The 21,012-nt window shown below is 44.2% G+C and overlaps 1 protein-coding gene across 10 annotated transcripts in view; it reads left to right on the forward strand.

The window, feature by feature from the left end:
- RIN2 (Ras and Rab interactor 2) overlaps positions 1–21,012 on the forward strand; it is a 227,069-nt gene that overhangs the window by 181,511 nt on the left and 24,546 nt on the right. For 9 of the 10 annotated variants that reach the window (XM_019653108.1, XM_019653105.1, XM_019653107.1 and 6 more), the window contains 5 exons: positions 3,693–3,885; positions 7,282–7,393; positions 9,377–9,449; positions 14,955–15,046; positions 18,112–19,254. In XM_019653108.1, coding sequence (XP_019508653.1) covers positions 3,693–3,885; positions 7,282–7,393; positions 9,377–9,449; positions 14,955–15,046; positions 18,112–19,254 — 1,613 coding nt within the window. The remainder of the gene's footprint in view (positions 1–3,692; positions 3,886–7,281; positions 7,394–9,376; positions 9,450–14,954; positions 15,047–18,111; positions 19,255–21,012) is intronic. The other variant, XM_019653114.1, reaches the window with a different exon arrangement.

Here is a 21,012-nt window from a genome sequence, read left to right on the forward strand (position 1 = left end):
GCTCAGAGGGAGGTGGGTCTTTTGTTCCCACAAGCCCACTATGACGATGTCATCATACAATCTCCTGGATTATATCACAGAGGTTTATCTTTTATAAAGCACTCATCCTTTGTCCTTCCTCATTTGCAGGCACTAGAATCACTAGTTTCTATTAATCGCAGCAACTTCTGTTTTAGGTGGAACTCCCTAAAAGCAGAGCCTGAGACAGGGATTCTTGTGCCATGATTTATTGAGAGAGGCTGTCACGAGCAACCTGTGAAGCACTAAGGGATACAGGATGGGATGGGGAGGAAACCAGGCAAAGATATGGGGCCAGCTGAAGTCTAGCTTCAGCCTGATCCCACAAGGAGCTCTGAAGCGTGAATAGCACCCCAGAGATGTCCCCACCTTCAAGCAAGACCACTCCCCTACACGTCATGTCAGTATATCATTAGCAGTGCATCTGCTCCCAGGGGAAGGCATAATTTCCCAGGTATGTTCAGGAAAAGGGGTAGCAGTGTCATGGGTGCCCGATCTGATAAAGGGGGACTGGGCGGGGCACCAAGAGCCTTCACAACTGGTTCAACATTTTCTTCATTAGTTCTTTCCTGAAGGTTGTCCTTCAGGTTGGTTGATAAAAGCCAATTTGTTTCATAATAATAGGCTATAAACCTCAAATGGTTGGCTGAATGAAGGCATTGGCTTAGTCATTTGCAAAGACAAGGTCTAATTTATAGTTGTTTCTTTATGAGGCCCCATGGGTCTTACTCACCATCTCCCTGTTGAGGCCCTAGGCTGAAGTCAGTTGTCAGAACAAAGGCATTTTAGCTTCTTAAAACAACTGAGTTGTCACAGGATGCACCCTTCTAAGAAAGGAAGATGTGTCAACATATTTACTCTCAGCACACATGAGTGTCAGGGTTGTTGTTTTAGAGATTGTAGAATTTGGTCTTGGTAAAATATCGCCAGCCTGAGACAGCAGGAATGAAATGTTTACTTGGGTTCTGAGTTCTTTCAATGGCACATTCCCCCCAACCCCACAAAAACAAACAAACAAAAAAACAAACATCTAATTGGATTTGAGCCCAAATGTACATTTTGCTCTTAGGTCTCAAGCAAGTGCTCCTCAGACTGGCAACATCACTCAGAGCTTGCTAGAAGTGCAGAGTCAGGCCTACCCCAAACCTGCAGGATCAGAATATCTGGAACTGAAACCAGGATTCTGTGGCTTAACAAACCCCAGGTGATTCTCATGTAGGTTCAAAGGCTGATCCAAAGCAGTGGTTGTAAACTTGGCTGCATTTCAGGATTGCCTGGGGAACTTGAAAAAATTCTGATGCCTGCATCCTATACCATGTGTCTGATTTATTTGATCTGGGTGCAGTCTGATCATCAAAACGTTTTTTAAGCTCCCAAGGCAATTTGAATAGGCAGCCATGGTTGAGAATCACTGGTCTAAAGTCACTTCTTTTACCTTATGTGAAAGGAATTTTACCACCAGCTTCATTTTGAAGAGTTTGTTCCTATAGCTGCAAAGGTTCACCTCAATATATCTGGAGTCCCTAGAATGGCATTTGCAGAATGAGAAACTGCCCCTTTTTTGGCAGATTCTCCCATCTGGAAACTTGTAGCAGAGGTAAAGGAAAACATTCACATATTTGAGAGAAAACCAAATGTAAATCTCCAGTGGAAGCATAAGATTCTTTAAATATGTGGAAAGTCAAGAAGGTGTGGGGGAGAAGTTAGGATGGGGCCTGTGGCCAGCCCACAGGCTATCATTGTGGGTGTTGTTATTGAGTCCGCATACCCAGAAATGATCACCTTAGATTAGCTTCTTCTACATTCAGCCCAACTACCTAGGAGTGGAGTGGTCCACGTGGAAATTAGTCACCCCCTTCCCCCATTCTCACCTTACATTTGGAACCATCACCCATTTTTCTAAATGTTGAAAACTTTATCCAAGCCACACATTTGGGTTTTGGGGGTTTAGACATTTGAAGACCGTGTGTACCCCAACCTGAACTTGGCCCTTCAGACATGAATGGTCAGATCTGATGGTCCTGCTGGCTGCTCCAGGACCAGTGTTGCTGACCAGCTCACTGATAGCCAAGGAAAGTGCGAGTTCTGATTGTGGTAGAGGGAAACAGGCCCCAGAGCTGAAGCAGCTTGGGATTGGAATGTCCACCCTCTTTCTCTTAACAGAGGCGTGTCCTTGAGCAAGTAACTTAATAAGTCTGAGTCTTCCAGTCCTCTCTTTTTAAGACTGGGATCCTAGTAGCTCTTTTCAGGGCTGTTGAGAGGAGTAATGAGAAAATGTTTGCAAAGGGTCTGGCCAACGGTAAACACCACATAGATACAAGCTAGTCTATGTTCATGATCTTATTTGTTACCTGCAGAGTTGAGTGAGTACCAGACCACTTTAATTTCTAGCTCTGCCATCTCTATTGGCTCCTCGTGGCTCGTTATAACTCTGGATGGCTTGATAACTTCTTGGGCCTCAGTTTCCTCTTTCATAAGATGGAGGTTAAATATTCAATAACAGGATTAGTGATGTAGCCAAAGGCCACGATGGAAGTCAATGTGATATTTTTTTTATTGAAATTTCATTCACATAACATACAATTCAAAATTTAATGTGTGCAACTCAGTGGTTTTCAGTATATTCACAAAGTTGTACAAACATCAGCACATCTCATTCCATAACATTTTCATTATTTCAAGAAGAAACTCCACATTCATTTGCAATCACTACCCATCCTACACCCCTCCCCAGTCCCAGGAAACCCCTAATCTTTCTGTCTCTCTATATTTGTCTATCTAGATATTTCATATACATGGAATGATAGAATATTTGTCCTTTTGTGTCTCGGGTTTTTTCTTAGCATGATGTCTTCAAGTTCATCCACATTGTAGCATGGATCAGTACTTCATTCATAAAATGGTTGAATGACTATTATGGCTGAATAAAATTCCATTGTCTGGATATACCACATTTTATTTATCCATTCATTAGTTGATAGAAATTTGAGCAAGTTCCATTTTGTGGTGATTATGAATAATATCTCTATGATTTTATTAATAGCATAGCACCATACCACTGTAAGATTTCATTATAAGTAATGTTAGTAATAAAAATGCCTAGATGTATGAAAAGGAATGAAATCTAATTCATTTGGGCACAAAAATGCGTGTGTGTGTGCGTGCGTGTGTGCGTGTGCGTGTGTGTTTGTGCACGCGCGTGTGCGTGTGTATGCGTGCATGTGTGTGTGTGTGTGTGTGTGTATGTGAATGTTTTGTCTTTGCTTTTAGAGCATGCCATGGTCATGCTCATGATACAGTCTTTAGGACCTCATGGTTCCAATATGGAATTTAGCACTTAGGTATCTGTACTCAAAGGAAGAGATGTTTTATGCCAGAAGATAGACTAAATAGGATTTAGGACGTTTAGAACCTTTTCAAAACCAGGTTAGAAGTGGAAGGTTGGGTCTGTTGAATATTTTTGAGTACTCTGTTTAATATTAGAGATACAGAGTGCACTATAACATGGTGTCGGCCCTTAATACTTTCAGTCTGAAAGGAAAGACAAATGAGGTGGTGATGACAATAAGGGGTATGTGCTATGACAGGTTTAGTCTATGATATTTTAGGACAGTCTTCCTGTGAGGGAAATTGTGCCGCAGCCATTTGACCCCTGTCAATTCTCTTTCTCCTAGCATGGTAAGACACAAGGACGGTGGCTATTCTGAGGAAAACGATGTGAAAACCTGTCCCCGGTACTCTGGCTATGACAGCCTCTCCAACAGGCTCAGCATTTTGGACCGGCTTCTTCACACCCACCCCATATGGCTGCAACTGACTCTGAGTGAGGAGGAGGCGGCGGAAGTCCTACAGTCCCAGCCTCCGGGGGTAAGACTCAGAATCGCAGGGGAACAGGTTGAGGCAGGCAGGGCTGCTGTGTCTTTAAAGAGAAAAAACTTGGAGTTCTAGAAAGTTCCTTCCAGCCTATGGAGAACATGGCTCCCCGTGTATTCCTGGGTTGCAATGCAGGGAAATTCTGGAAACGACAGAGACAGCTCTCAGGACCAGATCCCTTCATGATTTGGCTTTCTGTCTTCATCTGCTCAGTTAATATGGGAAGTGCAGGACTCAACAGGGAAGGGCCACAGGCCAGAGTCGCTGGGCCTAACTTTTTGAGACCCGACATTGAGGATGAGCCTGGCTGTGGGGTTTCAGTTGTCCCTGCTGTTTTACTTTAATTCTGAGCCTGGGAACCTGCCAGGACCCAGCCCCAGCTTGGGACCCAGCCTTCAGAAGCTCTGTAGTCATAGACTTCTCTGCCCTGGCGGCTGCTGATGGTTTTCCTTGGACTTTCTCAGTGGCTTTCCACGTGGATCAAAGTTCAGTTTCTTCAGCTACTGCCTACCGAAGTCCAGTCTCTTCTTTTTTTTTTTTTTTTTTTTTTTTTAGCTGAGCCATCCTGCTACCTGTTGGCAGCTCAGCGGCTGCTCAGCTCGGGCTGGACTCGAACTGCTNGCTGTTGCTCAGAGCTCAAACTCTTGAGCGAGCTCTTAACCAACTGAGCCACTCGGCCGGCCCAGTCCAGTCTCTTCTTAATCGAGACCATGCTACAACTCTATAGAAGATCCTCAAAAAAAGGTTATTTTATGATTGGTATATCCTTTGCTACCCAATATGGTAGCCACTTGCCCCACGTCGTTATTTAAATTTACATTAATTAAATAAAATTAAATTAAAAATTTGGTTCCTCAGTTCCACTAGCCACATTTTAAGTACTCACTAGCCACAGATGGCTGGAGGCTACCGTATAGAATGGTGCAGGGTGTAGACCTTTTGTATCATCACAGAAAGTTTTATTGGACAGTGCTTGTATACAATGTCTACTTCCAAAAAAAAAAAAAAAAGAAGAACTACAATAAGTCCCAGATAAAATAAGATTTGAAACAATACATGGCAAGAGATAGAAATTAAGAAGTAGATGGAAGAGGAAGAAGAAAATTCCATTGGTAGCTCACTGAGGAATGTTGTGACAATTGGGCACAAAAATAAGCTATTGAGTTTCCTATCAGCCAGAGCCTGTCTGTTACTACTTTTTGATTTATAAGTGAGCCCTTGTTTCTCATCTGACAGAAACAGACAGGACTAAGAACTCTGTTGAAACATGCTCAGGGTGACTGGTGCAATATTTGATCATCTTTGCAGAGAATTACTTGGCCAGCATGCTGTGTTGTTGCCTCTGGTGTTGGTCTATATGATCAAGACCGCCTTCTGTGAGACCTCCACTTTTTGGAGGTTGAGTTGTCTGCTCTTGCATTTCTGCCAAAAATGCTGAAGAGGGAGGTGGCCCTGTTGCTAGGCAGCAATTCCACTCCTGGTGTCAGGCACATCCATTCCTGCTGAGGCCTTGTGGGGAACAAGTCAGGTGGGATGTTCTCTCCAGTCACCTACTTGATCCCTGGATAGGATCCGCCTGACAAGATGGGGCAGGCTGAGGGCAGGGTGAGGACAGGAGCAGTGGATCAGGAGAGGCCAAATGCACCAGAAGAAATGAAAATGCTGAAGAGAAGGAAAAGCAGTATGAGAGGAAAGGAAATTTGAAAGACCAGCCATGGTGGTATGCATCCTCAGGGTGTTAAATTTACAACCTAAGACGGAGGTGTTAAAACTGTTTCTGTAAAGGGCCAGAGTATAAATAGTTTTGGCTTTGTGGGCCATACAGTCTCTGTCACAACTACCCAACTTCACCTTGTAGTGTAGAATATACACAATAAGTACATTAGTGAGCGTGGCTGTGTTTCAGTAAAACTTCATTTACAAAAACAGGTGGCAGGATGGATTTGGTTTGCAGGCCATACTTCACTGACCCCTGCTCTAAGGCTGTAGACATTCAGGAAATAAGATCTAGAGGTTGTAATCTCCCTGACCCCAAGTCTCACAGAGATCACCACCTGCATAAGGGAATATTACTTCTTCTCCACTAACCCACAGCTGCCTTCAGCAGTGCTCTGGGCTTTTACCCATCAGGATAATATTTAGGAAATATCTGCTTCAGTTTTACAGTGTCCCAAAGACACTGACTCCTAGAACTGGCTACTAGATGAATTCCATGGCTGCCTCCCCATGGGTGCTGGGAAAAAAGAGAGATCTCAGTCTTTACTAGACACCAAATTCCCATAACCTCCCCTTCCCTCCCAAAAAGAAACATTTCTTAGGAGATAGTGACAGGACATATAGACTAAAGTAAAGATTAGGAGAAAAAATAAAGAATGATATGGGAACGAAGAGCAGTGTCTAAATGCAGAGGAAAGAGAAGTAGTAAAAGAAAGAGGACAGGATAGGATCCTGGGAGAAGGATCATGCACTACAGAAGGGAACCAGGACTCAGCCGGGCGGCCACACTGCACACTCCAGGGAACGCCATTTGATTTGTAATGTAGATGAATGGTGCTGCCTGGAATTGTGCAGTGCACAGCCTGCATAGCAGTACTCATACATGGCGTACTTGCCTCTGCAGTGACCGAGGCCAGAAAGGTGTCCTGAGACATCAATACAGGGAGTTGGGCTGGTTTAAAGTACGTGTCTGAAGACAATATTAGGACCTGGAGGGAGTTGTCAAAAAGTGAAGTGAGTCAGGAATAAATGGACTGCCAGCCTTGATGTTGGCTGTAATGAATTTCAGAACACCTCCCAAATGTAACAGTCATTTTTGGCTCCTCTGGATTGCTGTCATGCCTGGTCTTGCTGTATCATCCCATTTTCCAAGAGAAGCTAGAAATTCATATTTTAATGTGAAAAATAAAACACTCCTGCCTTTTCACTGTTGACAACAAATTCAATTTTCTATTGTAAATACACCCTTGAGCCAAATTTTAGCCAGTGAACTCCCAATTCACCACCCATGGTTTTGCCACGTTGCCTCGATGGTTTAAAATCTAGATTTCATCAACCAAGATACCCATATAAGACACAGGCTGGAGAATGTGTAGCATAAAAACAATTCACCAAACTGAAAAAGCTTCTGCAGACTCAGGGAGCTCTTACCTCATGGCAAAAGCTCGGTCGAAGGGAAAATAGGATTCTATGGACACCAGTTCTCAAGGATAGGCATCTGTGGCACGCTCACTGCTGATCACCCCTTTCTCTGGGAGTAAACTGCTCTGCTTTGAGCCTCACATTTCAACTATGAAGAGCGTTCTACTCATGGATGTTGAGTGTGCAGGAAATCATATGCCAGGTTCCAACCTTCTAGATGTTTCTTAAGCTTGAATTTCTTTTCCCTCCTAGATCTTTCTGGTTCGTAAATCCACCAAAATGCAGAAGAAAGTAATTTCACTTCGCCTGCCCTGTGAATTTGGAGCCCCACTCAAGGAATTTGCCATAAAGGAAAGCACATACAGTAAGTGGTCACTGGATAGTTAGGTCCTGATTGACGTGAGGGCCTCAGGTCTCTTGGGCAAGTGGAAAGAACCTGCACTTTGAGACAGACAGATGTGGGCCTGAGTCCTGGCATTATTGCTTGTTCACTGAATGACTGGGCAGGCAACCTACCCTAGGAACCTCAGTTTTCTTATCTGTATAGTGGGGTGATAGTAACCTCAGAGAGTTAATCATTCAATTGAACAACCTATGTACAAAGTATGCAGCCTGCTGCTTGGTGTATGGCAGAGGCCTAATTAGAGGTTGATTGGCTTCCTCACCCCCTTCCCAGTTAAGCAGAGCATGGATTTGGTGCCCCCATTTGCTGATGACTGAGCTGTGTGTGGGGCAGGTTGCCTTTTTATGGGATCTAATACTGAAGCATGTATCTGCACATCTTCATGAGTAATCCTTGAGTAGATGTATTCCCTGCAGGCAATTACTATTCAGTTTTCCATGAAATGCAGCTAAGCAGAGGCAGGATCCAGCCCTCCCAGATAAAGGTTTTTCCTCTCTATTTTGTCAACACCTCTGTCACTTCCCTGTTCCTTTCCAGGGGACTTAAAGTGGTTGAAAAAGCTAGTATGAGCAAAGCATTACGGTAGCCATAACTAGTTACCACAGGCCTTGGTCCCACTATCATGACCCCTTCCTGGCCAGGGTCTATCTTCTCTACAAATTGAGGTGGATTGGAAGAGGAAGGACTTGCTATAAAAACAGATATTTTGCCATAACGTTTGGATAACATGGCTTAATAATAAATATCACCTCATATTTGAATAGACTGCTTTCACATAAATTATTCCATTTTTTAAAATTTTGGTTCCCACTATTACCCTTCTGGGAGACAAGGAAGGCACTCCTTTTGTCCATTTTACAGATGAGAAAACCAAGCCTCAGAGATATTAACCTACCCCAAATGGTTCCCTCCTACTTAACTCACTAAACTGTGGTACACACATGTGTGTGTTTCTGTTTCTCTGTGTGTCTGTCTGTCTGTGTGTCTCTCTGTCAGAAATAGTGTAGAGATTTCCAATACATGTGTAAAGACATAGGTGTGTTTTGGGGTGCTACAGAAATACTAAGTGAGCAAATAATATAACATAAGCAAATAATAGGCAAAATAAATGAGGATATGGAGTGTTATAAAAGGGAGAAAAACTCATCTGACTGAGGAAATGAGGAAATCTTCACAAAGCTGAGGATATTTAGAATGTTTTTGGAAGAGTGACTGCGTAAGTGGCATCTCGATGGTATAAGGAGTGGTTGGCATATCTGAAGTCAAACCATGCCCTGTTCCACCATTTGGAAGACGTGTAAAGTGGTACACACACCACCTTGCCAGAACATCTCATCTCCATCAGGAAGCTTGTGCATTTGGTGGTTGGGGGCGGGAGCACCCTATGTAAATGGGTTTTATAATCTTCCATACTGAATTTAAACACAAGCTGCCTTATGGGGACCTTGTGTTATCCGCCAAGCTCTGCACTCCATCTGCCTTGTGTCTTTACCAGAGGTGGCCTGTTTTGGCAAAGAGGACTGTGACCCAGGAGGTCCATCCCAGGAGGGTCAGGGGCAGTGGGGGCCTTGCTTTCCCCAAGCCCTCCCATGTGCTGATGGCCTCTCACTCCAGCCAGATGGGACCCTTGACCCCTGCCCAACTTTGTGTTGTGAATTTAAAAAAAAAAATAGTTGTGCAGTTTGAGCGTATGCTGGTCTGTTTACCCAGCATCAGAGCATGTGTTCGAGTGAGTCAGGGACTGAGTTTCTAGGCCATCCTCTTGACTGGCCCATTTCCGGCTGACATGCATCCTCCTCCCACCTGGTTCTGATAATCCTCACAGTAGTTGTCTGAGAGCACTGAGATGGTCCTGTGCATGCAGCAGGGCAATAGTGGAGAGACTTTCCTTTTCCAGAACACACTCAGGGACACTCAGCTCTTTTTCCAAATGTCTCTTTTCAGCCTTTTCCCTGGAAGGCTCAGGAATCAGCTTTGCGGATTTATTCCGGCTTATTGCTTTCTACTGCATCAGCAGGTAAGGCCTCTTCTTCTCTTATGATTTCTATCACCTGATGGGTGTGCAATATATTGGGTCGTCGGGAAAGTCATGACGCATTTTTGCATTGAAAAACATAGAAAAATACGTCATGACTTTCCAGACAACCCAATAATTGGCCTAAGGTTTCTTGATTAAAACAGGGTAGGAGGATCTGAGAGGCTTACCATCTGTCAAATGTCACTAGAAGATTTGGCTACTGAAATAAAATGGTCACCAAGGCCCCTGTACCAGGCTTAAGATGAAAATAATTACCCTGGACCTCCTAAATGTAAAATCTCATTAATTATTATGATTATATTCTCAAGTCGCTCTCATGGCTCCTTTCACTTAGACCCATCAAGCCGGGGAAATGCACACACCCAGAGAAAGGGACCAATGATGCAAACCTGTAACATTTCAAGGTCCTGATAATTTTATGAAAACTTTTCAAGGGGTGTAGTTCCTTAATGTGAAACTAGAAATGTGGGTTCCTTAAACCAGCCTACAAAGCATGCATCACTGTCCTTCAGGGCCGCTGGGTGCTCACGTCCCTTTCATAATTAAAGCAACTGTTTCGGTCAACATGACATTAAGCCAAAAATCACGAGGTCAACAGGTGTCAGAGGGTGCGAGCTGTGGCAGGCTTTCTTCTTTTTTTCTTTCTAGCTATAACGTTTTTTTCAAATCAAGTGATTTTTTTAGTGATTAAGAATCAAAACTCTTTATTTCAGAGATTGACATTGCTTCATCTGAGGTAATGGAGCTCAGTTGGCCTCCTTTGCTTTTTTCTGTCTGTTGCAGCTGGTAAAGTGGCACCAGGCATGCGTTACTGGGGTTGTTTTCATAGATCCCTTCTCACAGCCATCTACTCTGAGGCTAAGAACCTTACTTGGGATTGATTTATTTTATATTAATTTAAGGGTCAGATTATTTCTCAGAGACTAAGACATTCCTTACCTGTTGGACTAAGCCCTTCAGGCGCAGACATGAAGCAGTTTACTCCTGGAGGTCCTGGGCCAAGGGAAGTTACACAATCAATGGCCTGAGGGTGGGGAGTCGCTTTCAGAAGGGGACCCCTGTGCTGCTTCCCAGCGGGAAGAAATGAGAGGCTTCACCAAGAATTGGACCAGAGACCTGTGAGTGCCTCCTAGGGTATGCCACCTGCCAGCGTGTGGGCAACAACCCTTGGCTTGTGTGAGGAAATCTGCTGCCCCAAGACAGGAGGGCAGTGCAGGAGCACCCACTGTCCCAGGGAACCACACCTGGTCTGGTTTGAGGCCAACCAGGCCCTGGGAGTGAATTTCAACACTAACATGTTGGTCAGAGGTGAAGTCGGCCAGTGTTTAATTTTCATAGTTTGCTTGTTGGTCATTGTGCTGTTGTTGTGAAAGCTCAATGCACCTATAATAAAGCATTTGGCAGCAGTGCACAAAAGATATCTCTCCCCTCAGTGTTCATAATAGACTGGAATGACTGCTGTCCAGGGCTGGTCGATGATTAAAGGAGACAAAGCACATGAAAGCCTTTTATAAACTATTAAAGCAGGATGCCAGTATAAGGTGCTTACAGAAAAATCCCAGCATTGACATTGTGTGATTAGGGAGACTTGAGATTCATTTTCCTGTTTTTTCAAAATGCAAAGATTCTTGATGTTTTTGTTTCTCCTTTTCACCATATGTTACTAATTTGTTCAAATCTATGTTCTTAGTAATCAGTAATTGATTTGACCCCATCTTACCAAAATATTTTTGAAATGTTCTAGTTGGTTGTTACTGCATAAATATATTCATATAGAGAAAGTGACTGGACCAGCAGCTATGATGGTCACATAGAACGTACATGCACTAGACTAGAGAATTCACAAATCAAAAAACATGATTTTTTGATTTTGAAGGCACATTGAAAAGTATAGTTGAGAATACAAACTGTGATGCATGCCTTGGCCACCAAAGCCTAATAGCTCTCTGTCAATTTGGTGTAATCAGTGTAATCAGTAAGCACTGCCTTGCAGCCTTTTACTAGAATCACATGGAATCTTCTTAGAATGCAGATCCCAGCTAAGGGGATCTGGGGCAGCACCTGAGATTCCACTTCCAACAGGCTCCCAGGTGATGAGGCCAATGCTGCTGGTCTTGCAACTGCACTTTGAGTAGCCAGAGGCTAGAGAAAAGAATTATCATCATTAATTATTAAATACTGGGACTGTCAAAAAAATGTATACACATTTTAAGAGACTTTACCTATTGCTAAAGCAGTAGTTCGCCATAATCAGAGGTGTCTGGATGCTGATGGTGACCACATTGAGCACCTCTTGTAATTGCAGAAGTCAAACGTGACTTGTATTCATCTTTTGTTATCAGTGTATATTGAGTATTGTAATTAATACAGTTTTTTTCCTTTCTTAAAATGTGTATACATTTTTTGGCACCCTCTGTATAATTATAATTAAAGGGGCTTTCTCTATATGTGCTAGGCATCATACATACATTATTTCTAATCCTCGTGGCAGCCTTGAAATTAGGATCGTGAAGACACTGTGGCTCAGAGAGTGAGAGTTGCCCACACTCAATTAATAAGTAGCAGATATTGGATTTGAACCTGCCTTGATGCCAAAGCCCATGTTTTCCCACTAGAGAACACAGCTCCACAGGCTTGAGGTCCAGCACACCTAGGTTCCAGTTTCCACTTCATCCCACATTAGCTTTGTGAGTGGGTGCAGGGACCTCTCCATCTACGTCATCCTGTGCTCCTGGTCTGTAGAATAGGGGGCATCACAGCTTCCTCTCAGGGGCATATGTGGGTCCCACATGAGTTAAGGTGCTTGGTGCAAAGTAATAGCAGATGCTCAACAAAGTTAGTCTCCTCCGCTTTAGACGTACGACATAGAGCAAAGTTAAAAAATAAATCTAGATTATGCATGTACTAAAATTCTTGGGTGAAATGTTTATACCTAATATGTATTTATTTTGTCTGTTATGCAAGTTTTAGAATCAGGGCCCCTTTCCTTAACAGGGTGTAGGTGAGAAGGAAGTGCTCCCTTTTGTGCGTGTGTGGGCACATGTGCCTGTGCGTATAGGAGACACTGTGTGCCCTGGCTGGCACAGTGCGAGAGGACTCATGCACAACATCTAATTTTCTAGTAGATTAAAGCCTAAAACTACCCATTAGCAAATTACAGGTGTGGTTTCCTGTCATATATATCATTAAGAAAAGCCAAAACCAGTCATGTGACATTTAGGCTGCAGGTACTGCACTGCGCGAGGTAAAAGCTTAATATAAACATAGGTTGGTTTTGTTATATGTGGCCTTCCCCAAAATTGTCTAAAGAAAGTAGATATTACTTAAGTTGGTATAGCCATAGACACATATATTTATTTGCATGACACTTTAGTGTTACAAAGTTCTGGTTCCCATTGATCTTCATTTAAGAGTATAATCAGAGTGATTGCATCTCTGGGGTCAGGCAGCAGCTATTACAGACGCTGCCATCCCCTGAGGTTCCACCTGCTTCGTGTAGAACAAATGCGAGAGGAGGTGCTCACAACATTTGGGGGCAGGCAAAAGGGCCTCCTGGAAGCAGGCGGTGGCTCAGCCTTGACAACACAGGAAAGAGGAGCCTCCTGACTGCCAACTGCTAGCATTTTTGTGAGCAGTATATTAGAGCCCCATGACACTATTACATTTTATTCATGTTTTGCTCTTTCTAATTTGTTATTCATTGTCAACAGCCTCAAGGGTTCCAAAATTCTCAGTCATCCAGATTTAATCTGATGCAGTTTAGAATGTTGCCTAATCTTACTATAAACAAGTTATTTGGTATAGTTATTCTCTTCCATGGAAATTTTCAGGGCATCTTGTATAGACAAAACACAAGCAGAAGCTCCAAGTTTTGTTCCTCACTCCACCCCAGCCTTTGCTGTTCTTTATACATGTCAGACCATCTCCCACACCAAGGCCTTTGCACCTGCTGCTCCCTCTGCCTGGAAAGTTCTTTTCCTCACATTTTACTCCATGGCCACCTTTCGGTCTTCAGTCAAATGCTACCTGCTCATGGGGCCATCCCTGGCCAATTCTCACACTTGAACACTATTATTCCCCTTCTGCACTTTATTTTTATCCATGGCACACATCCCTTTCTCATATATTCTATAAATCGTGTACTTTTTTATTGTCTGTTGGTGTCCACTGAAATGAAGCTTCTTTTAGGCAGAGACTTTTATCTGTTTTGTTCCCAGCACCTGGAACAGTGTCTGGCACATCATAGATGACTATAGACATTTGTTGAACGAATGAGTGAATTCATTATAAGAGCAATACCACCACTAAAAAAAAAACTATTGTTTGTTTTTTGTTTTTGTTTTTTTAGCTGAGCCATCCTGCCACCTGTTGGCAGTTCAGCGGCTGCTCAGCTTGGGCTGGACTCGAACCGCTGTTGCTCAGAGCTCAAACTCTTGAGCGAGCTCTTAACCAACTGAGCCACTCGGCCGGCCCCCCAAAAAAACTATTGTTATTGAATATTAATTCATTCATTTATCCAAAACATACTTTCTCCCTATTTATATCAGTCAAGGCATTGAGCTGAAAGCCCTGTCACCAATGCTGAGAGCATGTTCCTAATTCTTGTATATGAAAATGAACAAATGTTTATTAAGTCTATGTTTACCCTTTCTGAGATGGCAGGAGGCCATGCTCCATGTTTACTAGGGGCAAAGCTATGCCCTGGCCATGGAAGCACCCGGGTGTGCCAGCTCAGCAGCTTCCTGTTGGGCGTTTTAGTCTGGGATGCTGCATTGAGTGTGTTTGCTGGTCTACACATGGCGCCAGGCTGCTTGGGAGCAGGGTTGTTGCATGAGGTCCTGTAGATTTGCCTTTCTACTTGAAGTGTGGTCCAGGGCAGCAGCATCTCCTGGGAGGTAGCAGAAATGCCGAATCTCTGGTCTCACCCAGACCTCCTTAGTCAGAATATGCAGTATAACAAGACCTACCCCACCACCACCACTGGGGTTCATGTGCAATACCTTAAAACACAAGAGGAAGTCTTGTCTCAACATTCATTGAGAATCTGCCATGTGTAAGGCAATAGGATAATAAATGTTAGTTTAGGATTACACATTCCTACCCAGGGAGTTGGGCAGTCCAACATTCAGAGCATCTAGCAAATTAGTAATAATGTTTTAGGTCTATGATAGAGCCACCAACATAGTCAGAGTTTCCAGTATTAACTCTAGGTACATTTTCGCTACCCAGGAAGGAAATCTGGTCCTCTCTACAGATATTGAAACCATGCAGGCTTGTCTCCCAGCCTGTCCTAACTATGTTAATATGGGCAGGAATAGTAATTCTCCAGTCCTATCACCAGTAAACCTGTCTGGTTTGACATGATGTGGTAATGACTTAGGACAATTTAAATAGTTAAAGCTAAAATATCTCTAAGCTGGAAATGCAAACAAGAGATAGAAACATGACATGTAATTACAAATATCCTCTTTTTCGAAAAATCAGGGATGTTCTGCCGTTTACCTTGAAGTTGCCTTATGCCATTTCAACAGCCAAGACGGAGGCTCAGCTTGAAGAACTAGCCCAGCTGGGACTAAGTAAGTGGGGGTCCCTGTCCAGGTCTCTCTTGAAATGAATCCATGTAGCAGAGTCAGTGTTGGGCTGGCTGATGATACATTGTCACATCAAAAAATAATCCCCATCTCCATGGCAAAGCTTCAGGTCCATGAGATCCCTGAATCACACTTTTTGAGAGTTTTTTGCAAGTCAGATGTTGAACCAATTGTCAGAGGCAGGTGCTGAGTTTGCCTGGGTAACCCCCACATCCTCCCAGCATCTTTGAGTTTAAACTACCCCAAATGGCTAAGTCCTAATGTAATGCCAACTTCAGTAACGTGTCATTTCTTTCTTTTCTGTGGCATCTTGCTTGGGAAAGGCAGTACTTGACAGAAAGGGAAATCCAGCACAGTGTTTCTCACGTGCAGGGGTTTATTCTAGAGGAACACATGGGCATTGATGTCACTTCTGTGCTTTGAGGAATCTGACAGCACAGGCATCTAGAATAACAGCTGTCTCACTTCCTCTCTTGTTATTGAGTTCTGATCCCGGTATTATGGGCCATGTCCCTTCCGCTGCCCTGGCCAGCTGGGCACTTGCTCCCCTCTTGCCTGTTTGCCAATGCCTCTTAAACCAACACCATGCTGCTGGACAGTGGGTGACAATGGATCAGGACATACAGTTCACCCAATTTCACTTCTTTGTCCCACTGCCCTGGGGAATCCGTGTGGGTTGAACTTTTACAAAAAAATTTTTCCTCCTAGATGAGAAGGGGAAATTCTCTTAAGATTTTAGTGCTTCAGTCTTCAGAGAAAAAACCAGGCCAAAGTATTTGAATGGAGTTTGGGATTCTGAAGTGCAAGTGCCAGGATTCCTAAGCCCTAAGAAACTATGCTACTTGACCCAGCAGACAAAAATATGTGTGTTTCCCCTTTTGCATAGTTTTCTCTTAATATAAACTTGTTTTGAAGCAGGTGTCATTGCCAAGGGAGCCTGCCTAATTCATAGAGAAGCCTGGGTATAATCAGCTGGACTGTAGGCCCCTTGAAGACTTAGACCAGGTCTCAGTTTTCTCTGGTGACCTCTGTCCCCATAACTCCTGGTACAGGGGTCAGCATGCAGTGCATGCTTTGTGCGCCTGAAGGACTGAAGTGTCATGGACAGTGATTCTGCCCTCCAAAGATAAAGGCAAAAATATCTTGTTCTAGTGGCCACTAAGCAGAAGCAAATCAGGTTAACATTAGTTAATATATATTCAACTCTAATTGTCAAGGCACACATTATCCATTTTCTAAAGAGACAGCACTTTTTAAAATTCCGTATTTCAATTATTTGTTCATTCAGCAAATATTTCTGAAGAGTCTGCAATGTGGCAGGCTCTACGCCCCACATGAAGTATGCAAAGTTAATAGTGTCTATCTCCCTACCCCACCACTCAGGTTTATAGTCCATACGGGAGGACCACACACATGTGAGCTAAGTGTATTATGCCTTATAAAGCCTTTCAGCGGTGCCAGTAGAAATCTAAGGAGGACACAAAGGCAGTGGGAGCAGTTCCACCAAGACCCACACTGGCCAATAGAAATACATATAAAGCAAGCCAATGTATAATTTTAAGTTGTCCAGTAGCCACATTAAAGAAAATTAAAAAGATCCAGGTGAAATTAATTTTTATAATGTATTTAACATAATATATCTGAAATGTTATTTCAACATATAGTTAATATTAAAGTATTAATGAAATATTTTACATTCTTTTTTTCATACTAAGTGTTTGAAATCCAGTATGTATTTTATATTTACAGCACATCTCTGTGTAGGCACTAAATTTTCATCAGAAATACGTTATCTATATTTAGATTTCATTAAATTTATAGTTGAAAAGGTAGATTCACATACCCAAATGCCAAGCCTACTTAAAAGTTTTCTAGTAACTGAACTGAACATCAGTTTTTAAATGTAAACTGAGAGACATTAAATAAAATTTAAAACTGAGTTTCTCCATTGCACTAGCTGGATTTCAAGTGCTCATTAGTTACTGTTGGCTCTCGTGTTGGACAGCACAGAACTAGAGGGAAAGGAAAGAAGGATGAGGGAAAGCAGGTGACACAAGCCCCAATATCAGGCATGTTTGCAGCAGAGATGAGGCAGGGTAAGGTCTCCAATGTCAGCCTCTCTCAAACTCCCATGACCAGCCTTTCTGGGCCCATAGGAAAGAAACACATTTTAAGCAAACATAGCAAGAAAAAGCCATAGAGAGGGAATGGCCTACTCCAAATGGAAATTACAACAGACTGAGTTTAATTCATCACCACCACTGCCTCCCTTAATTTGCTTGGAAAACTGAGACCATCTGTAAAAGGGGACACTGGCAGTATAGCTGCAATAGGCCTGTGTACTGCTCCAAAGAGTGTTGAATATGGATAGCCATGGTGAGGAGGTTATGTAGGATTTGGGGAGGATGGGCAGCAAACCCCAAAGATAAATGGTTGAACTTGGACTTAATATTGGCATAAGTTTGCTGTCCTTGTTTTTGCTGATGGGACCCATGAGTGTATTTTTCCTCCTTTGGGGGTTTTAATGCTGAGCATGTGAAACCCCAAGCAGATTGTGTAACATCCCCCAGGCCCAGCTGCTGGTCCTGCCCATTAAAGGGGAACCCAGGCCCTGTGCAGGCCACCCCCAGGAGAAGTAGATTAGAAATGGGGTTGGTGTTGCTTTGCTTTTTGTAAAGTCAGGGAGCCCCGTGGCCTTTTCCAGCTTATACTGTAACAATTCCAGCTCTTTTTTCCTCACCTGTGAAGAGAGCTGGCTAGCTTTGTTTGTTGGCCAAACCATTTCTCAAGGGCTTTGAAGGTGAAAGCCCCTGGAGCATTCCTGTGAGCCCACAGCTGGGCCTGGCAGCATTTCCACACTTTCCAGTAAGGGAATGCAGTTAAGCATAAAAAAAAAAAAAAAGAAAGAAAGGAAAAAACACCACGAAGTGAAGCGCCTCCCCCTCTAAAGACAAGCGTAGTCATGCAAGTGTGCTTTCTTTTTAATTTGTGAAGGATTGGCCCAAGTGTACTGTATTTACATTCTTGTGTTCACTGATAATGACTTTCAGATTTTTGGAGCTCTCCAGCTGACAACAAACCCCCAAACCCTCCACCTCCCCATAGGCCTCTCTCCTCAGACGGTGTTTGTCCTGCCTCCCGTCAGCTCTGCCTTATAAATGGAGTGCATTCTATAAAAACCAGGACGCCTTCAGAGCTGGAGTGCAGCCAGACCAACGGAGCCCTGTGTTTTATTAATCCTCTTTTCTTGAAAGTGCACAGCCAGGACCTCAGTGGAGGCCTGAAGCGGCCCTGCACAAGGACTCCCAACGCGAATGGCACTGAGAGGCCTCGGTCCCCCCCACCCAGGCCCCCGCCACCGGCTATTAATAGTCTGCACACAAGCCCTCAGCTGTCCAGGACTGAAACCCCGGCGAGTATGCCAGAAACAGTCAACCATAACAAACATGGGAACATAGCTCTGCTTGGAACGAAACCAACCCCCATCCCTCCACCCCGGCTGAAGAAGCAGGCTTCTTTTCTCGAGGCAGAAGGCGGCGCAAAGACCTTGACCGGCAACCGGCCTTGCCGGGGCCGGGAGCAGGAGCCTGAGCAGGAGCCCGGCACAGCTGGCAGCCCAGGTGGCGCCCCGCCTGCAGAGGCCCAGGGGGATTGCACAAGCGCGGAGCCTGCCAGCTCTGAATCACGGCCCCCGTGGCATGGAGGCAGACAGAGGCTCAGCGACATGAGCATTTCCACTTCCTCCTCCGACTCGCTGGAGTTCGACCGCAGCATGCCCCTGTTTGGCTACGAGGCCGATACCAACAGCAGCCTGGAGGACTATGAAGGGGAGAGTGACCAGGAGACCATGGCCCCCCCAATCAAGTCCAAAAAGAAGAGGAACAGCTCCTTCGTGCTGCCCAAGCTTGTCAAGTCCCAGCTCCGTAAGATGAGCGGAGTGTTCAGCTCTTTCATGACCCCGGAGAAGCGCATGGTCCGCAGGATCGCTGAGCTGTCCCGGGACAAATGCACCTATTTCGGCTGCCTGGTGCAGGACTACGTGAGCTTCCTTCAGGAGAACAAGGAGTGCCATGTGTCCAGCACGGACATGCTGCAGACCATCCGGCAGTTCATGACCCAGGTGAAGAACTACTTGTCTCAGAGCTCAGAACTAGACCCCCCCATTGAGTCGCTGATACCCGAAGACCAAATAGGTAAGTACCCACTTTGCCTTTTTTTGTTGTTAAATATAAAAGATGTGATAACCTCGTAGGACAGTGCATTCTGTGTTAGTTATCTTGGATGAAGTTTTTCTCGGAGTTCAAAACAGCACAGCATTCCACCCGCCCGATTTGAATGGAAATATAGCTTCTTAAAGTAGACCTCACATTATACCTGGCATGGCTGCTCTATGCCAGGCTGGGAAATGTTTTGGGGAAGGACTGATGGGAACTGCAGAATGGTTCTGTTCAGGAATCAAGTTTGCTTCCTGAGGGTCCAGTTCCCTGCCTGTACGTGTGATGCCACTGTTGAGTGTTTTCTGAAAGTGGCTCTCTGCAGGCTGTGCATGCACAGAAAGGTATTTTTCTGTCTTCCAAGAGGCAGTGAGTGTTTCATTCTGCTTTGTTTGGGAAGAACTTTTTATTGAGGTATAGCTACATTCTGAAGACTGCACGCAGGACCATGTGCAGCTGGATGAGATTCCAAACCGACAAGCACCAGCTCAGTGACCAGAACATGGGCAGCATCCAGAAGCCCCCCGCTCCCCGGGGACCCCTACCCTGTCACCCTTCTCCCAAAAGGGTGACCACCCCGCTGGCTTCTAATTAATCCCACAGAATTCAGTGAGAAGCACTGTTTTGGAGTAAGAAAAAAAAAAGTTTATTTTGTGTACTTTTAAAATAAGTAACATAGTTTGGAGGTCACATGAAAGGTGTTTTCTCCAAAGTCAAGAGGAAATACTTTCTTTATAACCTCATTGAAGGGCCGAATTAGTGGTTACTTTGGCCAAGGAAAATTTGAATTTGGCAAGCAGTGTTTTTTTCCAGGGCAAGAGTACTGAAGGGATTTTTTTTTTTTCAGAAGGTTGACTCTAAAAGGCTAATTTCATAGACCTCATTCACTGGGCAGCAACAGCCAAAAGAGCTACCAAACATTTCCAGGCAGTTCGTAACGCTAAACACAAATTTCTTCTTTCTGATTGGGTCTGTTTGTGGAAAATAGTAAACAGTGTGTGGTAGAGAGTTGTGTGTGTGTGTCTCTTTCTCTCCCTCTCTGACTCTGCCCCGCCTCTTCCCTTGCTTCCCCTCCTCCTCCTCCTCCTCCTCCTCCTCCTCATTCTCTCTTTCTCTCTCTCTCTCTCTCTCTCTCTCTCTCTCTCTCTCTCTCTCTCTCTCTCTCTCTCTGTCTCCTTTAAGTGAGTTTCAGCAGGTCTTTGATTTTCTCACAACGGAATCAAAGCCTTGTTTGTTTTTCTGTGGTCTGAGCCTGGATCCATGAGGCGTGGTTAGATCTGGGCTGTTGCTGAAGAGAGAGGCTGGAAGGAATGTGCCCTTGTGATGTGCCTTAGAAATGAAAAAGGCTTCAGGGAGAATCAAAATAGCCACACAGGCCACCTCTTTCCCCCATCCCACCAGAGCCCATTTCTAAAGGAAGACCAGCTTAGATAAATTATCAGGGACCCCCGAACCTGCCCGAGAAACTTCCTCTGAAGGGGCCCAGGGGAAGAGTGAGGCAGACAGTGATGTCAGCCCTGAGCTATATGGCGGTCATCATCAACCAGCCCACAGAGACAAGGCTCGCAAACGGACAAGGGCCTTTGCTTTCTCCCCTGCTGATGTTGTAAGCACCAACCAAAGTGCTGGTCCTGGGAAGCTCTTCTGCCAGCTTCTTTTGAAGTAAAGTTCAGATATGGTGCTTGCTTTTGGAACACAAGGCCTCATTTTCTCTAAAAGTAAATATACACTTTGCTG

This window comes from Hipposideros armiger, unplaced genomic scaffold (assembly GCF_001890085.2).
Source record: "Hipposideros armiger isolate ML-2016 unplaced genomic scaffold, ASM189008v1 scaffold_195, whole genome shotgun sequence".
NCBI lineage: Eukaryota > Metazoa > Chordata > Mammalia > Chiroptera > Hipposideridae > Hipposideros > Hipposideros armiger.